Source organism: Falco naumanni, chromosome 2 (genome assembly GCF_017639655.2).
Source record: "Falco naumanni isolate bFalNau1 chromosome 2, bFalNau1.pat, whole genome shotgun sequence".
In the NCBI taxonomy this organism is placed as follows: domain Eukaryota; kingdom Metazoa; phylum Chordata; class Aves; order Falconiformes; family Falconidae; genus Falco; species Falco naumanni.
The window spans coordinates 105564494-105587730 of NC_054055.1; the positions used below are offsets into that span (position 1 = coordinate 105564494).

General features: G+C 34.0%; 1 protein-coding gene across 1 annotated transcript in view; it reads right to left on the reverse strand.

Annotated features, from left to right (window-relative positions):
- Positions 1-23237, reverse strand: part of NCAM2 (neural cell adhesion molecule 2) — a 289954-nt gene that overhangs the window by 73961 nt on the left and 192756 nt on the right. Inside the window, exons 9-11 of the mRNA XM_040582866.1 lie at positions 15676-15826; positions 2300-2487; positions 606-702 (exon numbers count right to left, since the gene is read on the reverse strand). Coding sequence (XP_040438800.1) covers positions 606-702; positions 2300-2487; positions 15676-15826 — 436 coding nt within the window. The remainder of the gene's footprint in view (positions 1-605; positions 703-2299; positions 2488-15675; positions 15827-23237) is intronic.

Here is a 23237-nt window from a genome sequence, read left to right on the forward strand (position 1 = left end):
CAAAGAACAAAGATACAGTTATATCTTTATATTTACCTAATCCACAATAGAGGGACCTAGAAATATTCAGAAATTTTGTAAGAATTGGTTGTAGAACACCTCAGAGCTTAAATTAATTCAATCTAGCTCTCTGGTCAAAATATGCTTTTAAATAACTGGAAGTGCACATGAAGAAGATAAAAATTCTTTGCTGAAGTATTTCAGACTTTTTCCATCCTTCATTTATCAAGAAAATACCAGGGAGAAAAAGGAAAAAAAGACTTTCCTAATTCTTTCTTTTTTTTACTGCCTGAAACCCATGTGTCTCCGCTAAAGTAACAAAATAAACTGTTTTAAATGTAGGATATAGTAAGAGCAAAGGGAAGACAAGTTAGACTAATATATTTTTAAAAAAATTTCAGAAGGCCTTAACATTAAATCCAAAGAAGATTCATATTCTGAGGGAATAGTTTATTTTCATCTATATTTCAACTCAACTTTTAGAGAATTAAAATTAACTGCAAACATTCTATTGGAATAAAATAAAAAGAAGAGTGTGCCTGAACTTAATTTTGATTAAAAAAGAAAAAAATACTTAAAGAAAAGGAAACAACTTTTTAACTTACCAGCTTGACCAAGTGTATACTCCTGATATCTGGTTCCTATTCTGTTTGTGGCTGTACAATTATATCGTCCAAAATCACTGTCAGATGTGGGAGCAATCTTTAAAATGAATACAGTTTGTAAATAGTAGTTTCTAACCAAATATCAAAGTTCTTTAAAAAAAGCAGAAACGCAAATCTGTTTTCCTTAACCAATATGTAGATGTGTTCTTGCTTCAGCTTATCTATTATATTCTCCAAATACAGATCTAAATATGTTAAATGCCCCTCTCTCAAATTCAAATTAGAATATCAAATAATGGAAAATGGTGACATTGTTCATCTTTACCATTTCACTTGTAAACAAGAAAAAAATCTAAACCCCCACATTTTTTCACAGACTGTTGTGCTATTGTGCTATTTGCACAAACTGATGTTTTCACTAATTAAGCAGTGAAAGGTCTGAAAGTTGCTGATAACTACAGATGATACAAGAATAATATTAAACTTCTTATTGTTTGCAGCATTCACAATATAACAGACATTTGGGGAGAAAATAACATGTAAGGGATGTGGCTCAACTGTAAATTCAGGTGAATAAGCATTTAAGACAGAACAGGTAATAGATATCACAGGGAGCTAATGCCCTGCTGGAATCTAGTCAGTGACAGTAGAATGGAAGAGCACTTAAAGAACCATCAACTGCAAAGCACATTTTGTGTTGTTAAGGTCTACTTAAAATAAAAAACAAACCTAATGATGACCTTCAGACAAGAGTAAGACTGTATCTTTTTAAATATATATCCTCTACTACAAGACATGAGGTTACTTGTTTGGACTTTAGGAAAAAACCAGGTTTTTTTTTCATTTCCCTGTACACCTCTTGCTTGGGATCTGAAAGAGATACCCCATTCCAGTGCTTCTCAACTTCTTTTCCCATGGCAACTGTGAAGAAATACTAGAAAGAAATGGAGAAAACTTAACTTCTTCCACACTTGAGGAAGACTGTATGTCATCCCTGTAACAGGTAAGACCAGGGCTGGGGACACCGGTTACACTTTGTTGTGAAATGATTAATTAAGGATGACGATTTGCTATGCACCACTGCTGAGTCATTAACTGTGTAGTCAAGTTAAAGTAAATGGGTTATTAAGGTCCAGTCTTTGTCTTTGGCCTTCCTCAGGTTTTGTTCTTACATGTACTTGTCAGATAACAGAAGGGAGCTTATTTCTTATTTTTCCAATGCCTCCATAAGAAAACAATTGTTATCAAAGCTAATTGCAGTTTATTATCACTTTACCCTTCTGCTTTGTTCTTGACTGAAGCCACACAAACCTTTTTGTATATACCAAGGACCTAACAGGTAGTCACTTTGATTTTTAGTATTAACTTGATGGGTTAATTTTGTATTTATTTATGTATTTATTGACTTGCAAGGAAAGGAAATTGTTTTTTTTGTTGTTCAATGCAGACAGAAAACTGAGCACAAAGCAGAAGCCATGTAAATAAGGTTTATTTTCTAACTGCTCACAAGAAATGTGGAGATAAATCAGTTCATAAATAGGTGGGGGGTTTTGGAAAGAAAAAAAAAAAAAAAAAGCTTTACTTATTAAATTGTAAGTTTTGTCCTTAAATGTATTCTACAGTACTTGCAATGTTGCCAGACCGAGGAAGGAACTCATTAATGCCACCACACTGATTCCCATTTAAAGTCTTACCTCTAGTATCAGCTTTCTTCCTGTACTGTAGGTCTTCAGATGTGTTGTATTTTTTACTGGTAAAACTAATTTTCCTCTTCTCCACTGAACTGAGGCAGACGGATTTGCTAGCACTTCACAGCTTATATTGATGGGATTGCCTTCCCAGGAGTAATACATGGTTTGATTTGACACAAACATTGGAGCATCTGGAAAAAAGAAGTAATACACAAATATATTAACTGTTCTGGTAAAACAAGCCATATACCCCTATCCAAGCATTCATATCCACATAGAAATTTCAATTGATTATTGTATTGATCCATTATGGATAATGAAAACACCAGTATTCAAGCTTGCATTTCTTGAGCCTTTATTTTGGTAGCTTTCTCCTCTGCTGAAACTGTTTCAGCTGAAATTTTCAGGAAGAGAACACCTGCTAATGATATTTAGCATGAGGCCACATAAGGCCCTTGAAAGACATTATCTTAGAAATGACAAAGAGCATTTCTTCCTGAGGATGAGAAACTCTTCAGACACCCATCTGTATGACAAAAGGAGGTGACCTATGAAACTCATATATATAATCTATTTATTTGCTGATTTTATAGTCTCATCTTTTGCTATGGAGAAATTACATTCACTCTCCAAATCTTCATAGACATGTAAAAGCTTTACCCACTTCTCACTGGAAGTATCTTATACTTTATGAAATCCTTCCAAAGAGAGATGTTTAGTTGTATGAATAAACCTAGAAGACAAAAAAATAATAAAAGAATACCTAAAATGTTGCAACATATTCTACCTATTGCGGAAAAAATATTGTCTGTATCAGTACACAATTTAGAAAAATCTTTATACCAGTTCTTATGAAATCATCAAGCTACTGACAAGCCAAAAGATGATCCGTCTTCCTTACAAACCTGCCTATAAATGGCTACATTAAACATGCAGCCAAACACAGAGTCTGACACAGACGAAACTGCTGGTTTACAAACTAGTTTTCCAATCACAATGCCAGCAGTGATAAGAATTATCTGCTTGCTGTTTATCTGGATAACAGGAACAGTTTAATGGTCTCTAGAAAATGAGAGGGAGTAATACTTTCCTTTCTTTTCTACTTATGTCTTGGGTGAATCATACTTTTTGTCTACGGAATATTTATTTATAATTTTTTAATGTTTTTTTAATCCCTTTCATATTATACCTTAAAAGTATTAATAAAATATTCTTTATATTCCTGAAAGTCAAGGAAAGGCTCTAGCACTCTTACAGCTGGTGTCATAGTATCTCCTTTTAATATTTAAAATATGTAGGTATATATGTTTATTTTGATAAATAGCTCTTAAAAGATTCTAGATGTGTCTCTGGAAATTGTATTCTGGTCTTCTCAGAAACACTAGACTAGAAAATATCTAATAGGTCTATCAGAGACCAGAACTGAGCACATTTAACTAAAGTAAAAAAAAAAAAAAGCTTCAGGAATGGTTTAAAACTACTTCCTTGCTGCTGAAGTGCACATTTTCAACATCCTTCTGAGTTTGCTTTTGTCAAAAATTATAACTTTTTGGTGACATCATGCTGCTGCATGCATGCAGGCAGGCATTGACTGAAAAACCCTGTTATCAGTATGTTTTAAATCACAGAGCAACAGACAAGGCTGCTAAATTGCTCAACACCAGCAGCATTTTTCTTAATAACTGTCCAGCCCTTGTTTTTGTAGGAAAGCAAGTAGTTTCATCAAAGTAAGTAAAGTATGTTTTCCTATGAATTTATTTACCAGATACAGGAACTTATTCTTTTCCAAATGTTTTAATAAGTAATTCCAGTGCTCCTTGATTTCCATAGATCTTTAAAAATATATATTTAATTGTCTAAACATCTTAATGCAAAGAATAAACTATCAAAGAAGCTTCAGGATGTGACACCTCACACTAGTGGAACTTTATGAAGAAAAAAGCAAATTGCACATGCCTGCTTAATGCTTAAGTATGGTCAGGAATCTCAGAGTCAGAGCCCTGGCCTTTGCTCTGGAAATTAAGTTAGTAGTAGGAGCCACTTGAAGGAAAACTGCACAAACTGACTTCTGCCTGGCAGACTGGTTTTGCACCTAATGTGTTCAACATATGGATCAGAAATCTCATCAGAGTGTTCATGGGGCACAGAATGTGGTTACTCCACAACACATTTTAGATAAGCACCGTCTTCCAATGCACAATTTATTAGAATAAGAAAATATTTATATTTACTCCATTAATGAACACTGGCATGAAGCTGGAAGACAGGAAAGCATTCTGTCTGAATCTGACTAACTTTCCTCCCCAAGTAACATCATGTGGTTTGATGCTCTCTGTTGATTTAAATAAACACGGCAAACTCATTTCGTATTTAAAAAGTTTTACAAGTGAAAAAGTAGGGTATACTTATATACCACAGGTAAAGCATTTAGAAGAATAGGGACTTCCATCTCAGACTGCTTTCTCTTCTGAAAGTAGGTTTTGAATGCCTATAGTATCTGTTTATTTATATTTTAAAAGAATAGGTGAGTTATAGACTGTCATCTATACATAACTACAGATACTAACAGTTTTAACATCATAAAACACAAATAGTACTAAAATTCCATCCAATAAAGAGATATTCCAAAATCAACAATTCTCAAATGTAAAACATTCCTAAACAAAAACAGCTTCACATTTTCCCTCTCAGAAAGTCTAGGTAATAAAGCCCTTGCAGACATTTCTTGAGCAGCACAAAAACTCCAGTATAGCAGGAAGAAGAGCATCATGCTAAAGGCTTGATTCAGACAAACGGTCTTAAGTGAGATGATTTTTGATTTCCTAGTCAGGATAAGATACATGGAGTATATGTTTCACACAAAGAAAATAATACCATAAAAAATTCTTAACAGTACAAGTAATAAAAATTTTACATTCCTTATAAAATAAAACACAATTTTTAAAAAATATTTTGAAGGGAATAACTGGTGTAAAGAGATTTTGTTTTTTCTGGTCTGTTCTACTTCACTAACTGTAGCATATTATGCTTAAATGGTTACAGGATTATTATTTATCAAATAGAAGCACACAATGTTTAATATAAAATACAACATGAAAAAATAACAAACCTTAAAGCCAAGACATTGAAAACATAAGTTTGACTGTTTTACATATCTAAAATATCTGATCCCTCCAGTATTCTAGAATAACTAAGAAACAAATTAAGTTAATAAACAGAAATCAAGAGATTCTACCAACTGAAAATGAAGTATAACCAAGTAGAAATTAGAAAGCGGACCCTCTTATATGTTGCTATATGTTGAGGATACTTAAATGCAATATATGTACTACACAAAAAGAAAAAAGCTTCCCTGCAGACCACTGAGAAAGTTTAAACCGTTAAAAAATAAAAACATATGCTGCTTAACTCCTTGTAGCTCAGGATTAATTTACACCACAAAAAAACCAAAAACAAACCAAACACTTCAGGGTGTAAGTGAATTGATCTTTTTACACTTTTGTACATAAAGTACTACCAGTTAAGACAATATACTGGACTTCTAAATAGCTAAATACAGAACTAGGAGCCTGAATACACTTCATTTTTACAAAAAGCAACCCTGATCATCTTATATCTGAACCTTATGGCCCTATACTGAAAAAAAAACCCAACAACAAACAAACCTAAAGTACAAAAGCTACTGCTGTTCATATTCATATAGGCACACAATAAATCATAGAATCATAGAATGGTTTGGGTTGGAAGGGACCTTTAAAGATCATCTAGTCCAGACCCCTGGCCATGGACGGGGGCATTTTCCACTAGATCAGTTTGCTCAAAGTCTAATCTAACCCATCCTTGAATATTTCTAGGGATGCAGCATCCACAGCTTCCCTGGGCAACCTGTTTCAGTGTCTCACCATGTTCATTATGGAAAGTTTCTTCCTTACTTCTAATCCGAAATGACTCTCTTTTAGTTTAAAACTGTTGCTCCTAGTTCTGTTGCTACAGGCCCTACTAAAAAGTCCATCCTCCTCTTTATTATCAGCGCCCTTGAAGTTTTGATAGGCACAATAAGGTCTCCCTGGAGCTGCCTTTTCTCCAGGCTGAACAATCCCAGCCCTCTCAGGCTTTCTTCATGGGAGAGGTGTTCCAGCCCTCTGATAATTTTTGTGTCCCTTCTCTGGATCTGCTCTAACAGGTCCGTGCCTTTCTTGTGCTGGGGACCCCAGGGCTAGAAACAGTACTCCAGGTGGGATCTCCCAAAAGGTGAGTAGAGAGGAAGAATCACCTTCCTTGGCCTGCAGGTCACACTTCTTTTTATGCAGCCCAGGATATTATAAAGTTCAGGAGTGGTGTTATAAGCTTGAATGGTGAAAGACGGAGTATTATTTTGAAGAGATGAGGTGATCTAAATGAAAAAAAGATGCCTAGAAGGAACAAAGACTACATCCCAATGGTACAAAATTAAACAAAAGTATTGTATGAGAGTAGGATTCTATAATTATAACTTTAGAATGACATTTTAGAGCAGTTAATACTAAGGCTCCAGCATCAGCTAAACTCAAATTGTTCATTTTCCCACACAAGAAAGAAGCTGATAAGTTAGCACTCCAATTAGGAGAAGCGATTTGGATAACCTGCATAAGAGAACTATGTAAGAGAAGCAAACTCTGACCTGAAAACTGTCTCTAGCACTTGAATGTCCTTGTTAGGTATAATGTCTGAGAACAGTGATTCAAGAACAGACTAATATATCATCTGCCTCATCCAGAATATAATTCAACTGATGACTTCAAAGATCCAGCTCTGGCGTGTGTTCAGCATTATGCACAAAATTAGATATGGCAAATTACCTGATTCAGCACGTGTCCAGACAACTATAACGGCAAACTAGATTCAGAATCAGATTTACACTTCTTTATTTAAGAACATCGGTTTTCAAACTTTTGGCTGTTTATTCCTTGAATAATTTCCTTTCCTGGATCATACAGTGTCAGGTCTAAGATGCTGGGACATTTTCTGTAGTATATTATTGGAAACCTCTCTCTTAGATGGTTAATACAGGCATGTTTCCCATCACCAATTACTTTTAATAAACTACATCTTCTAGCAAATCTAGTACTGTCCTTGCCACCCATCCTGTAAATACCTTAATTTTTTATTCTTATTACTATAAATTTTATTAGATTATAATATAATAGTATAAATATTGTATAATTATAAGATATTATAAGTTTATAATTTATTATTCTAAATTAACTCCACCACAACTTGGTTAACAGGCATCTCTCTTTCTCTTGTATTGTGTTCCTCATACTTGTTTCGCAGTAGTTAGTATTTTGGAATGAATAGCTTTTCCTTGGAGGTAAAGCAGAACCTCCCCAGACAGGTACAATAATTGTCACGTATTTTTTTGGAACAAGAAATATTATTAGAAAGATTTAAGGAATGAGGCGAGATGATTAGATTTTAATATATAATCATACTTAAAAGGAAGACAGGAACTACAGAACTTCAGGGTTACTAACTCACAATTTTACTGATATTATCACGATCATGTGGCTGCAAGGAAAAACATGCAAGATCTGCATGTGAAGTTTTGAAATAGAAAAGCAAATGAAATTCGTCATATATAAGGTTTTAAATTGCCACGATTATTACCTAAAACCAGAGGGTTTTTTGCAGAATCCAGCTCATCATTTCAAAAGTTTGAGATCAGCGGTTTTGCAGAGGTACATATTTCTGTCACAGCATGTGACAGGAAACACTGCTCTTAGTAATGTTTCCTTTCCCCTGCCCTAGATTCTTGGTTCCTCTCAAAATGCATTACAATAAAAGATTGATATTCAATACTATGATGTACTATCTACTACTTATACAGTTTATGTAAGAGCCCCCTGTTACTGGCAAGCAATACTAGTCCCTCATAGCCTTGACTGTGGTATTATTTTTAATATCCAATCACCCCACTAATTTCTCCATTTCCATAAACATAGAGAAAAAAATAATTATCATGAAGATAAGGTATCTTTTAGCTAGATGCAATACATGTTGTTAATAATGCCACCTTCAACCTTAAATGGTGGGCAGTAAAAGCAATGCATTGTTCTAGTGCTCGGTCCTGCCAGAGTCACATAAATTCAATCTACCTATTTTTCTTTGAACTCCACTTGAAATTAAGAAATTGTATTTGGTTGACCATTTAAAAAAACCCAAAACACCCAAATCCAAAAAACAAACCACAAAACTAAACAAAGAAAAATTCCGAGATATTTTGTGTTCATAGAAATATTTATTGTGAATAGATAAACCTGCCTAAAATTGTCTAAACTTGTCTAAAATAGAACAAATTGTAAAGAAAACATAGTTAGGTAAAATAAGCTAAGTATGCCAATAATGACATTTAAAAGAAACTGCTGCATATATCTATTAGTCATTTTTTATATCAGCAAATCACCAAGAACACGTCATCAGAACTAGAACAGGGTGGCTCCCCTTACAGATCTCTCACATTAGCAGCAATTTTTATTTTAGTAATAAAATGATCAGGTGTTGCCAATTACTTGTATAAAACTTTCAATTGTTACATGTATTCCAGGACAGAATTATGGGAATAACTTAGGATGGCCAGACTTCTGGCTTCATATATTATGTTACATAATTCTCTCATAGACAAAAGTGAAAAAATACTACGTCTTTCTCAAACCAGGATCCTAACCCCCATCTCTCTTCCTATCCTTCTGGTTATATTTTCAGAACAGAGTCAAGCTTTGTGTGTTTATCTTCCGTATTTTCCCACCTGTCTTCCTTACCTCCACAACATGAGTCCTACTGATAGCTTCCCCCCATTCCCTAATCTCTCTCTCTTCCCACCACCTCCAATCTTAATTGTTCTTCCTGTTTTTACACACAGAGCGGTCCAGAAAACAACAACAATATTTCTGAGAAACTTTAAGGCCTAAAAATCCAAACGGCATGGCTAAAATTACCTTGTACACCCAACTCCATTTCCAGCATGTGGTGCCCCTATGTCTATACATTATATACCTCAGACCCCAGCACAGTGTGCTCAGACTCACTCAGTATTTGACTCCTTACGTTAGCCCTGTGCTGCTCCCAGTGTGTCCAACAACAGCAGCTCAGTGGCAGGCTCTGTGGTGCAGAGACCTGCCCCCAGGTATTGCAACCAATGCTACATGCCTCAGGTTTAGGGTAAATAATACTGGAAGTCTCTTTCTTAAGCATGTGCTAACCTGTGACTAGTGACTGACATAGCAAAGATACCAACTCCAAGTAATGCCCTGAATTCTGCAGTTAAGGGAAGTTAACAGAGGGGGGGGGGGGGGGGGGGGGGGAAAGAGAGATTACAAATCTCAATTTAAGGTATTTTGTTCTGTTCACATTTCAAAGTTTCAACATCAGACTTATCATACCACCGGATTATTTTCTTCATAATTCTTAGGTGTATTGCTTCTGCTTTGCTGGATATATCTTGGAGGTACAGAGGACAAAGGCTATGCTGTCTTTTTTTCAATCAAATGTCATCATTGTATAATATAAACTACACCTAATTTAGTATGAAATTACTTGGAAAACTGTGTTGAGTTTTGGAAGTACAAAAACCAGTTTACGATTTATGCATTAATTATGATTGTAAATATATAACAATTTTAGCCTGCAAGACCAACTCATGAAATAGAATCATCTTCAAGGAAATCGAAAATTCTGTCTTCCTTTTTTTTTTTTTTTTTTTTTTTTTTACCTTTATGTTTCATAAGTGCACAGGTAAAAAGTTATGCTAGTAAGGAAAGATGCTGAGGCATATATACCTATTAAAAATTAAGCAAATTATTAGAACAGAAACAGAATAAAATCTAAAATACTCTATTTGTTAAAAAAAATATTCTACTATTAAAAGAAAAACATCCAATGTTATTAAAAATCTACTTTAAATGACATTAAGCTTATTGCAAGATTAACAAAAACATGCAGTACAGAGCTCTATTAGGTAAAAATTTAGAGGATTTCCTAACATGAATATCACATTTTAACAAGTCAGTAACATATACAGGCCAAAAGTTTTCAATATTGATTTTCTATAATGAAGTATTTTTACACCCTTTGGGGCTAAAGAATAGGAAGATTTACTATACAGATGAACAAAGTACAATTTTAGCCACTTTGCCACACTTACTGTTGTAACATCAGAAAGAGACAACAGATGCATTAATCTCTGCTTCATTACAGGGAGTTTTGGTGAATGGTTTTTGCAAAGTGACTTTATGTGATAAAACTCATCAACTCATCTTTTGCTCAGAATTGAACATTCTTAGCCCCTATAAGTCTCTGCAATGACTTATCAAATTTGCTTCTATGCAAGTGCACAAGGTAGTCAAAGAAAGAAAATTATAAATCTTACAAGTGACATTCATGATCTCCAAAGTCACATCAAAAGCATATATTTCATGCCTTCTTATTTAAACCTATAATTTGACAGGAAGAAATGTAACTAAAACCAATAATATTTTTAATAGAAAAGATGCAATATTTTTCAGAATATTTGAATTTTTTTTTTTTCTCTAGATTGCTTTTCTTGTTATTTGACTCCTTCTTAGGCCATATGATTGTGCTTATCAGTTTTGTTTTCTGTCTGTGATAAAAACACAAGGCAGGGCCCTCACGATTAATAGCTGAAGGGAGGGTGTAAAGAGGACGGTCAGACTCTTCTCAGTGGTGTCCAGGGACAGGACAAGAGGCAATCATTTCTAGTCTCAACCATTCTGTGACTAGTAATGGGATGCTGCTACATTGATTTTTTTTAACAGAGACCAAATCCAAAGCATGAACTGTCTGCATTTATGATAGCAATAGGTAGCTGAAACCTTCGTGACATTTGCCACATTTATGACATCCATCACATCTGTGACATGCTGCACACACTGCAACAGTAGTATTTTCACTGATTCAAAGTCTTGCTTCCTTGAAGGTAAATACAATTTGTAGCTCAGTTTGTCCAACCTGCTTTTAAGCAATGTTGTATATTTTTGCAAAGTTGTAAAATTAAATAGCATGAATCCAAAGCATCTGCATTAAGCATAGGGCAATACAACTCACTAACATAAAACAAGGTGAAAAGCCAAAAGAGTAATCAACTTAGTAAACAAAGTACAATACTGTAAGATTAATAAGGTTGATTTCATTTGTGGTGGGGGAAAGAAAAAAAAAAGAAAAAAAGACTGTTTCTGATAAGCAATACAGTAGTATACTAAACATTGCACAGGTTTCTTTACAGGTAAAGACTATGCTGCACATGCTGCACAATTTTTGTTTTTGGTATCGCTGAATGTTGGTACTTAACTAATAAGGAATGTAACTACAAAATTCAGGTTTGGATGAAAACGGGTAGTACAAAACCCTCATTTTTGGAAGACACTTTCAGTTTTGTAAATGTGGGGGTTTTGGGTTTTTTTTAGACGTTCCTTTCTAAGAAGTATTTGTCAAGAACTCAAGTGGCTGATCTCATTAAAAATATACCACATTACTCAAGGTAATATGTTTGTGATGGTTGATTATTAGAATCATCCAAAATATTAAACTTTGTATATAGTGAGGAGGTAAGCATTTCTGGACCATCCAGCATATCTAATAACTGCAGTATCAATATTGAATCTGGGGGCTTTTAAGTGAAATAGAGTGATGTGAAAGATGGTAATTGCATCTATAAGAGACTGTAAGTTACGATGCTTCTCAGGTAGTATATGTAAGAACGCAGACCTTTCCAAATAACATGGCTTAATACGTTTCTTCAGTAACACAAGGATTCTCCAAAAGAATTTCCACTTGGTGATGCAGAGCACTGAGAGAGACCAGCATCTTACACAATGTGTGCACCTAGGAGTACACAACTGAGTGCTGTGAATACTTCTGACTGTATTAATGACAGTTTGAATACAATGAAGGGAAAACTGTAAGGTAACTGATCATTACTGGCTTGTTTAAATCCTTTCCAACTTAGTAATACCGTCAGCGCATCCTAACTAAGACTAATTTATGAAGAAACACAAATCAGCATATCTTAACATGTCAAAATTATTTTCATTCTCTAATGCTAATAATTGCAGTGAATAATTTGTGGAACCCAATAAATAAATGTGTTCTCTCATCAGAATTTTTCTTCTTTTAGTCAGGTCTTAATTAGTTTTTTTAAGACTTCTTTATAACCCTAGCATATTTTTTTTTTTAATAACTATGTCTCAGCTAAAAAGGCAAAACATACCATATGGAAATGTAAACATCTGCATAGGAGAACTAACTTTGAAAAGCACCTGATAGGGTTATATGTACAAATCAAGATATAATGCACTGGTATTTGTACATTTAACTTTCTCAGGCCCTTCTGAAAACCTCATCTTAGAGTATCTCCTGCTTCATCTACTTTTTATCTATTTCTATCATAGTTTTTATTAAAAGAAATAGCTATTTCTCTATGATAATCACTGTAAACAGACCTTAATACACAATACCTCATATACATAATACCTGCCATCACACAGGAACAATCAGTTACTTCTATTATTACTATCATCATCATCATCATCATTACTATCATCATCTAATACACAAAAGGCTTCATACATACAATCAAATTTGGCAGTTAATGAAAACTATTAGTAAATAATATTTCTAATGGTATCTGTCATGCAGTTTGATTTACTTTTCATACTTAATATAAGGAAAGCTAAAATAACTAACCACAAGGGTAACTTTGTAGTAAGAAATCCTCTGAGCTCTCTACAATTCATGTCTGCCTAGCATTTGCTTCAGATAAAAGCCAGGGTTAACTGTGCCCAATTGGTATCAAACCTGATAATCTCTTCCTGTCCTGAAGAACTGCTCTTATCATCACAAGCAACCCCAACAGAGAATAGGGATAAAGTGCAGAAACTCTGTGCAATCTCAATGTCAGTTTAAGTCTTTGATAGGGGTCAGTAAGTAAAGGATGAGACACCAGAGTGCTCTGTCTCCATTAGGCCTGTTTGACTGCAGTGACATTTAAAAATGTGATGGGAGCATGTGCCTTATGACAACACAGCATTGTATGGAAATGGTGGCAATGAGGTACTGATAGGTTCTTTGAAGAGACTGTTTCATTCCAGAAGTTTAGGACAGAGACTAGACTGATGGGAGATAAGGCTTGAAAGAAGACACTTCCTCCTGAGGACACGTTTTTAAAGAACAGAAAAAGTCTTCACCATTAGACAAGTGTTTTCTTTCCTAGGCAAGAGAAAAAAGCTATACTTGCAGTGCATACACCAGTGCAGTTATTTTCAAGGCAAGCAAAACCACTTCTCTGACTTGTTAAACAGAATATGAATAGAGACAGACTTTTATTGTATCACCCCAAAAGTATTTGCTTTGCATTATAAAAATACCTGACACATAAGAGATATGGAGAAAGATGTACTTGGTTATTCAAGGACACCTGTACTGAAAAAACATATATTTGGTTTAAACATCATTATCAGTCGAAATACTTTAAACTGAAAACTCCAGTCTTAGAAATGCCATAATTCTATGCAAGACCAAAAAAAATTAAATTGCCTTGTATATTATAAACAATCATTACAACGTGTGAAATCTCTGATGATCAAATAGTATTTCTATGTTCCTTTAAAAACCGTGTTTTCTCAGAAGATTTCTGAATTGTAGAAAATTTTATGTTGTATCAAAAAGTGTGTCTACCAAGGCATTAATTCAGACTTAAACCAATATGCTATTCCATTTTTTTCATATACTATATTCGGTTGTTCCCACACATACTCAAAATTAAGTCTATCATACCATAATGAGAATATGTTACTTTTGAATTCTTAACATATGTTCTTAAACTTTCACCCTGAAAGGTGTCTTAGCCTATAATAATGTATTTTATCAATCATTTAATATGAATTCTGTGCTGCTAATAAATTCTTAATTTCAATTGTGCATGTTTCATGAAATGTAACGTATCCTATCTTTCTCTTCTGAATACAAAAGGTATTAATATTTAATTTTACAGCATAAAGGCTACATAACCTTAATCAAACAATACATTTAATATCACTACATGTAGAGTAGGACAAGATTTTACAGAAAGTTTATAGGAACTTCACTGAAATTGCATTTTTATTCAGTAAAGCCATATTTTTTTTTATATACATACCAAATAAATGAGTGCACCAGTGCACTCATTAAAGAAGAAAATACTGTAAATTAACATTTTACCAAAAGAATAATAATATTTAGCGCTTTCATATCCCTTTATTCTTAGATATTGTATTTATTTCTTGGGTTTCCTGGGTTAGCAAATCTCTCCATTCCTAACATCCAATTACAACTTTGACCATTTCTCATTTTCCTTTCAGATTTATTTCCTACGTCATAATGCATTGTTTGCCTGCCAAAAGGATGGAAAATGCAACTGTGTACTGAAGTTACTTTCAGAACTCAGCCATTGCAGCAACTCTGCAGCCATTATTTATCTTTCTGTGCCACAGATCTTATTCCAGCTTCTGCCTTCCCACTAGAAAGACTTTTTCTTTTCAAAGTCTCAATTTCAAACAGATTCACTCAAGCTATATTGGAAATGTAGAACAAATGTATCTAGAAAATCTCTAGCAAAATAGAAAACCAATGAAATACAAAAGAAGGATTTTTTTGTTGCTTGTTTTCGTTTTTTAAAACCTGTCTCATTAATTTGAAGAATAGTTTGAAGAGACAATTTTCTAATGAATTTTTGTATATTTAAATTTCTATTCTCTGATTGGTTTCTAAAATATCAGACTCTTCTCTAAACAAAAATAATCTCCTTTTCTCCTGGATAGATTTCAAGAGCTTTGAATAAAGACAATCTCTGAAAGAGACTGTCACAAACTTGGTAACTCCAGGAGGGGTTGTAACAGGGGCTAGAGACTTGTTGGGGATTAGTAAATTATAGAATTAGGAAAAAAAAACCCAGAAGACTGTTGAATATGAGAAGGCTAAGATCCAGACTGAGCTGTTTCCCAAATCAGTCCTTACCTTATACCAAAAGTATTCTTTTCACCCCCAGCAGTCTCCAATAGACCAAGGATTTGAAGCCTTTGCTTAGCCTTAAGTTAGTGGGTAATACCAATGGAATATGATTTCAGATGAAATTCTGTCCTGCTTAAATCACCAACAAGGGTCTTGTCGACTTCAGAAAGACAGGATTCCTCCACAGAATTCAGTATCACTAACTAATATGGCATGCTTTCTTAAATTATGCAATTTTAAATATGAATTACCAGGAAAAACTGACCTTCCATTAAGAATGTACTTTTTTTTTTTTTCTTTTAAAATAAATTTAAAAGAGAAAACAAAATATTAGAACTTACATTCAATATCAAGGTACATGCTCTTTTGATGCCCACCAATTCTACTTGCAGCTTCACAGTCATATCTCCCTGAATCTGACAACTTCACATCTTTAATATGCAGTGACGATTTTCCATGCTGCCCTTTGACTTCTATACGGCCATCTGGGCTCTGTTTACATTGATTCAGGAAAAAGAAAGGTTTTATATATATAAAAATATGTATATTTATGAATATTTTATATATTAAACACCATTGATAAGTATGACTGAAAGCATCTCTTCACCTATGGTGAAGTTATTACTGACAGCTAAGCAACTTTTGAATTTTTCAAATAAAGAAAAAAATATGGAAAAATATATTCCTTTTCTAGGCACTTTACAAAGGAATAAGTACATGCTTAAAGGAACATTGTCAAGGTAACGCACAAAATAGATCCACTTATGACTGGAACAGTGAACTGCATACTCCAAATCTTTATGATCTTACTCATTTTGTTATGATGCTGCAGTTAATGAAAACGCATACATGTAAAATCAGTCTCATACATTACGTTTAGCATTAGCTCTTTTGTCCTTAAAAACTGAATAGAAATATTCCCTTCAACAACGATCAAAACAAAAATCCAGTCGTAGATCTATTTTCATAATTCACATTTTCTTATCAGAAGCTCCATAAGTGCAACTGGAATTTCTGAATTTTGTTTCTATTGCATGGAAAAAGGCAAGGGAGAAAAATGAATGTTGGCTTCTGATTTTCTAGAACATAAATTTTATATTTAGCAGCTTCATAAAAATGCTTATCCATAACAGCTCCCCTTCCCCTCCCCCCAAATTATTTGAATTTCAAAAGTATAAAAATATTATATATAACTATATGAAACAGTTACAAAGAAATCCTCTGCTTGACACTCTAAACTTCATGGTATAGTATATCTGAGGAAAAAAATAATTTTCATCTGGTTCTAACAAAACAAAACTCTTTATTTGTTTTGTAGCTTTGGAAAACTTGCTTTACTTCTTTGTTTCACTTTTTTCATTTAAGGAAAAAAAAAGCTTATAAAAAATACTGGTATTTACCTACCTTCGTTGTTGAGGAAGGTGGAAAAGGGAGCAAACATGATTAACTATTTCACTGTATCACATTTAAACTTGAAATATGCTTTAATGTCCAATCCTATAAATACATATATTCAACTTTAATGCTTTTTACACTAAATACTCACCAAGTGGCAGCTGATATTTAAATGACTGAGCTTTTAATGCTCTACGATTGTTTCTTCACTGAATACAGGTAAAATGCACATAATTTAGTTCTTAAAATACTTGACATAAAACAGTTGTATAAATCATTCTGTATTCTATATTTACTATGGAAAGAAAAGTATTCTAATCCCACATCAGAATCTAAGAACACTGAATTTTGTTTCCTGTGGAAAATCTCACAGCATAGGTACGTAAATGAAAGTCATGGAATTCTAATGCAAGAACAAACCTAAACCCCTCTGGACTCGTAAAAATTAGTAAATAAGACCACTTTGTTATCTCTTAGGTCATTTCTAAAGCTGAAAAATTCTATTTTTATTATACATTTATAAAAAGAAGGAGAGAAGTTATGAAGTTACTAGTAAACATGCTACAGTACTGAATGTCATGGTTTTTGGAGGGAACTCTTGGCATAATTAAGATGAAATTTCTTTAAAATAAAACATCAAATAGTTTCCTGATTTCTGTTATACAAAGTATTATATCTATATTTATACCTATAGCTATAATAGTTAATAACACCATTATTTACCTATGGATTATTTGCTGCTTTTCTAAAACATCAAGTATGTAATACAGTTATAAATACACATTATTACTCCCTAAAATGTATATACACTTTAGCAATTTCATTTCTGATTTTATCTTAGTTACAATATTTCCCTAAGAAGTCACTTTTAAAACTGTGAGAAGACATACACTATGTGACTGTGAATCACAGACACATAGTAAATACTGTATTACTGATTCATTAAAGAGATGCCCTCCTAAAGCAGTAAGGTGGCTCTGTGCAACAGCGTAGTAGTAGAGAACAGGTATTTTATTTTGAGAAAAATATTCTTTGGCTTCCTTATTGTATATTACAATATACCTTCCCCTTGCACAATTCAGTGTCTTTCTGTGAAATTATATTGACCTATAGCTGTAATGGCACATTCACTGAAGTTCTTTCAACATGATTTTTCAAATTAGATCAGAGATTATTCAGCTAGCTCAATTTTCTGTTTCAGTAAAAGGTTATTAGAAGCATATATGTAAAAACAGAAAAAATAAAAATGAAAATATAAAATATACCCATTCCAAATTGTAGTTTTTCACTCAGAAAGATAAATCTGTACTATTTGTACCTTCTGTGCAGTATAGTCAACAGGATTCCTGTGAATAGAGTTAAATTATTTATACTCCTTACTAAAGTCATGAAAGGTATTCTTACAGGAGTATAAAATCTGCAGTGCTATTTTGTATTTGATAACAAAGAAAAATTGCATCAGTTCAATATTAATCCCAAATACCAGAATTCACTGTAGACTTCACTATATATTTCACTATAATTAATTCCATACATTCTAAAGCATAGTCATGAGTGCTAATTGATGTTAAAATAAAAACGTTAATGAAAATAAGCAAAAAGATGCTTAAAATTAAATAGCTTTTACAGTAACTTTTCAATGTTGCTTCTAGTTTATCTAACTGTTTTCTAATACTGCTGGAAAAAATTTGGTCTGTATCCAAAATAACTTTCCTATGTTCTCATATATGAGGAAAAAAAAAAGTATTTAAATATGAATGACATAATATAGGCTTAGATTTAGTCAGGGCAAACACCGATTTCATATATACTCTGAATCATAGGAGATTTTTGCATAACCACATCACCTATTCTCATCGTCAAATATATGGTAATAAGCATTTTGAAAGAGGTCTATGAGGTTAAGCAGAGTCCTCAAAACCAAGTAAAACATGTAACAATTGTAGGCAAGAACATTTGGCCCAAATTATCATAAAAACATATATTTACTAAAGTTAACTTCAATTTTTTTCAAAATTGTCTGAAAGAGATTACAAGAGTCTCTTTGGAATGTGAAATACGTAAGATACCCGCTGCTGCATTGCTCAGAATGCATATCATACTGCCACTTCTTCATGAACAGTTTAAGAAGTCCTGTCCCCTCACTCTAGTGTGCAGATGGATTAATGTAAAATTCCATTAATTTTTTTGCAAACATGGTGCAATACGTGATTAAAAATTTACTGTGCAGCTGACATTCCTGAACACAGAAACACATGAAAGAAAACAAGAGGGCAAATACAGATTACGTTCCATTAACATACAATTAAATAAAAAAGATAAAATGTTTTGAAGCAGTTGCCTATATCTAGACAGGATTCCCAGAATATGTTGGAGATTAACACATGTAAATGAAAAAGGCTAGCTAGTATGATGAATTTTCACAAGGACAATACTAACAACTCTGGCTGTTATATTGATCCGTGGTATAAATCAGATCTGGCACATGTTCTGTCAAGGACATGTTGGTGATGACACAAGACGTACAATAACAGCGCAGTCATGCTGCAGCCCAGCTAGGAATGAACATCAGGCACACAGCAGAGACAGGGAAGCTGACTATGACAGAGAGCAAAGACGACACTGAGTCAAAAATATGCAGTGTTAGCCTGAATCAAGAATTGAAACCATGCTAATTATATTGTCCTGTTCTTGTAAAGGGCATCATCAAAACTAGAATACAGAATCATAGAACGATTTAGGTTGGAAAAGACCTTTAAGATCACCAAGTCCAACCGTTAACCTAGCGCTGACAAGTCCACCATACACTGGCAAAGCAGAAGTCTGCATTCATACTGATCCATAATATCACTCTTCTTATTTAACTTTGAACAGCAAATACACAATGTCAGACAGGGGCAGCACTAACCTTGGGGTCTGCATGCACCAGAACTTTATACCCTTGGTAAAATCTTTCTGAGGCTTATTTCCCTCCTGCACTGAGTATGGAGAGCACACGTCAGCACCGTGTCTGGCACCGTAACCCAACACAAGAGGAAGAGACAGCACACATGGGAACACCAAGCACACTGCACCTGCCCAGCAGTCCTCAGTAGAAACACCCACCAGGATAAAAACACTGGAGCTGCCACTGCTGACAAATCAAAATACAGATATAAATTCCATGAATTAATAATGCCAGTAACTCTCAAGTCTGCTTGAAGTAATAATGGACACCTAGTAAATTAGAATACCGTTTTTGTTCTTTTCAAATGTTATACTGAAAGACATGCAAAATATGTACTAAGGTGTTTTCTGCAAGATCGATCAAGTACACATGCTTTTATTTCTTAGTATTAATAGAGTATAAAAAGTAAACAAAACAAAAATCTAGACAACCAGAACAGTCTCTGTAGTTCAGTACTCATGATTTCTGCTCATTCACTGAATTACTCTGCATCACCTATCACCATGGAGCACGAATAATCAGAGATGTTTGAAAAACATATGTAGTAAATACAGTCCCACACAGATGTGCGTATTTCTTTAGAAAGACCAGTGAGCAAGCACGTTAATTGACACACTCTAAGACATTGGAAGAATAATTTCAATAAACAGACCACTGTGTGTCCTGAAAATTAAACAAGGTCTTCAGAAGTTACCTTTTTATAGCATCTGGGAAATCATAATAAAATCAATAAGAAATATCAATTTTAATTGGAAAATTTCATAGAATTCATAAATAAAAGTGGCTTTTCTGGGGCTTTGGTAGTGTTCCCTTCCACCCCCCCCACCCCCCCCCCCCCCAATCAGCTTAAAGCTAAAAAACAAGTGAGAAATCCTCAGCAGAGACTTTAATAGCATTTTACTCAGCTACAGCTGACACTGTGACTTCATCCACATAAACCCCACATTTCCTTAAATTAAAAATTTAACATTTCACAGAAAAACACCTCTTAGTGTGAATACTGATAGCAATCTAGTTCTCTGTCATTGTCAAAGAAATGACAACTCTTCTATACAGGTCTCCAAGTAAAATTTTTCATAATGGCAACACTTAATTATAAAATATTACCTTCTGAAAACAAATGAACAAACAAACAAAAAAAACCCCAAAGGGTGAGAACCTTCTGCACTTGCTATATTTTTGCTCAGAATATGTAGCTTAACCCAAATGAATCCTAGTCTAATAATAAAATGGAAAGTATCTTATCACTTGAGAGCAATGCTACAGATTCTGTGAAAGTAAATACATGTATGCTTGATTTTGATAAAATTCTTGTCATGACATATATGCTGCTCTACTACCCGACTTTTTCTGTCATGCTCTTTTTTCCCAAACTTCTCACATGATTTGGATTTCCACACATGAATATTCCCATAGTCCTGGCCAGCTGATGCTGACCTGACTGTTGATGAATGGCCAAAACCATGTTTCAGAGCCCCCAGGGTAGTACCAGAATGATGACAACTGTATTTCAAGGGTTCCACATGCAGAGAGAATAGGAATGTGATGAGACAACAACATCCACAAAGAGGTAAGAACGGCTTCTGGGACAGAATAACTTATTCAGGTACCACAGAGTGTTCAATCTGTACAATTCCATTGCCATTGTAGTAAAAAAAATGTAATTTCTCAGAAACAGAGGATTAGCTGATGATGATGCTTAGAAACTGTCGTTCTTTTTCAACTGTAGAAACTGTAGAGAGGTGGATGGTGTGATTAGTGGTTGAATTTGATTTATCAACCATTTCTCCAGCTCCCACTGAGGAACTGTAGCAGCAAATGAGATGAAGTTGTACAGGTGCCAAAACATGCATTTTCAGCTGGCTGAAAGCAAGAGTGGAAGGTGAGAACAGATGCAGAAATTGGTGTCTTGTTTGTAGCTGGATTTTGGTAATATTACTTGGATGGTTAGAGCAGCTGTAACTTTGTGTTGATTATCTTCCCTCCTACAGATTTTACTGTTTGGCTGACAAAGCACTCCTTCATCCCTTGAAGTCCAAGTGCAAGAATGCAAGCAAAAAAATCCCTATATTTAAAATCTAGACATGTTGAAATACCTTTATTAGGTTTTGTTCTGATGTTTAAAGCTTATTTATGATCAAAGTGCCATTACTGTCCATAGTTACACCAATGTAGGCCAGTTTTGCCTGTCACATATTTACCAAATATGTCTTCTGACGCCTTGTGTACTTCAGTGCTATTTTGATGAGCATTGCATGTGTTAACAACAGAAAATATGAAGAAAAAGTGGCTTAAAATTGAATGTTATTTCTTTTGTAAACCATGGTGCACATACTCAAGAACAGTCATTGTGAGAACATATAAGTTGAGTAAAAACTGCAGGACTTTTTCAAGTTCCTCCAAAGGAGCTGCTGCAGATATCCATCATAGAAGATCCTCACATTGCAGGATGGGAAGTATCAAAAATATTATAAAGAACCTGTTTTAATTTTATGCCTAGCTCTTCCTTCTTCAGATCAAATTGTCAAAACCTGCCAACTCATTACGTTGTCTCGGTCATGTTCTGAGTACACATCACTGAATTTTCAAGGAAAAAACAAATACTGATTAACAGAATCACCTTTGGAATTTCATGAATAACAATATTTTTTAGGATGCTTTCTGATTTCGGGTTGTGTTGATATCCACATGAGAGGAAAACCTCAGATCACATACTTCAGGCTAATGTTTCTTATACGTGAGATTTAAGCAGGTCATAATTGCTCATGAAACTGTTCCTTGAAGCAGCATGAAAGATAAGAACTTCTGCAACCTGACGTACTGATACTAAATGATGATAAAATTCCAGAAGTCTATTAATGTAAGTGACCAGCAATTCCTAATCTAAAAATCTACCTTTGATGATGAGAAAGGGCTGTTAGTCACAACAGCCATCATCGTGTAGAAGCTGATGGAAGCTCCCTTCTGGATTATGGATGGTATATTCACAATATTTCCCATTTTCTTCAGGTAAATGTATTTTATCCATGCACCTGTTGGAGACAGCAGAAAATTCCAGAGTATTGCTACGTGCATATGCCTTAACGTCCAGTGAAGCAGAATAATGCTACAGCAGTGTCTTGGACTTCAGTGATTTTTATAGGAGACCTTGTGATTCTTTTAGAACTGCAGCTGGTTAAACATATGTCAGCATGCTGCAGACTCCTGTATTTGTTAAGAATTTGTATTTCCACAAGGAAGAAATTACTGAAGAATTTATTCTTTGTAGATCTATAGTGTGACACCAGGGACGTCACAAAAAATTAATCTTGAAGAAAAAAAATAACCTTTGTTTTGATTTTCTGTTCATCTGCAGACATAACAGTTACTTTTAAAGAATTCAGATTGGAAATAGTAATGAGATCTATGCAGGTTGTTAACAGCATGTACAATCTCAGGAAAAATGTATTCTTGAAAGCTTCATATAACTCTTAGAAATTATGAACTGATATTTGATTGATTCATGCTGGCATTTCTTTCAAACTTAAGTTGTTATGTTTTGAGATGACACAGGACATATGA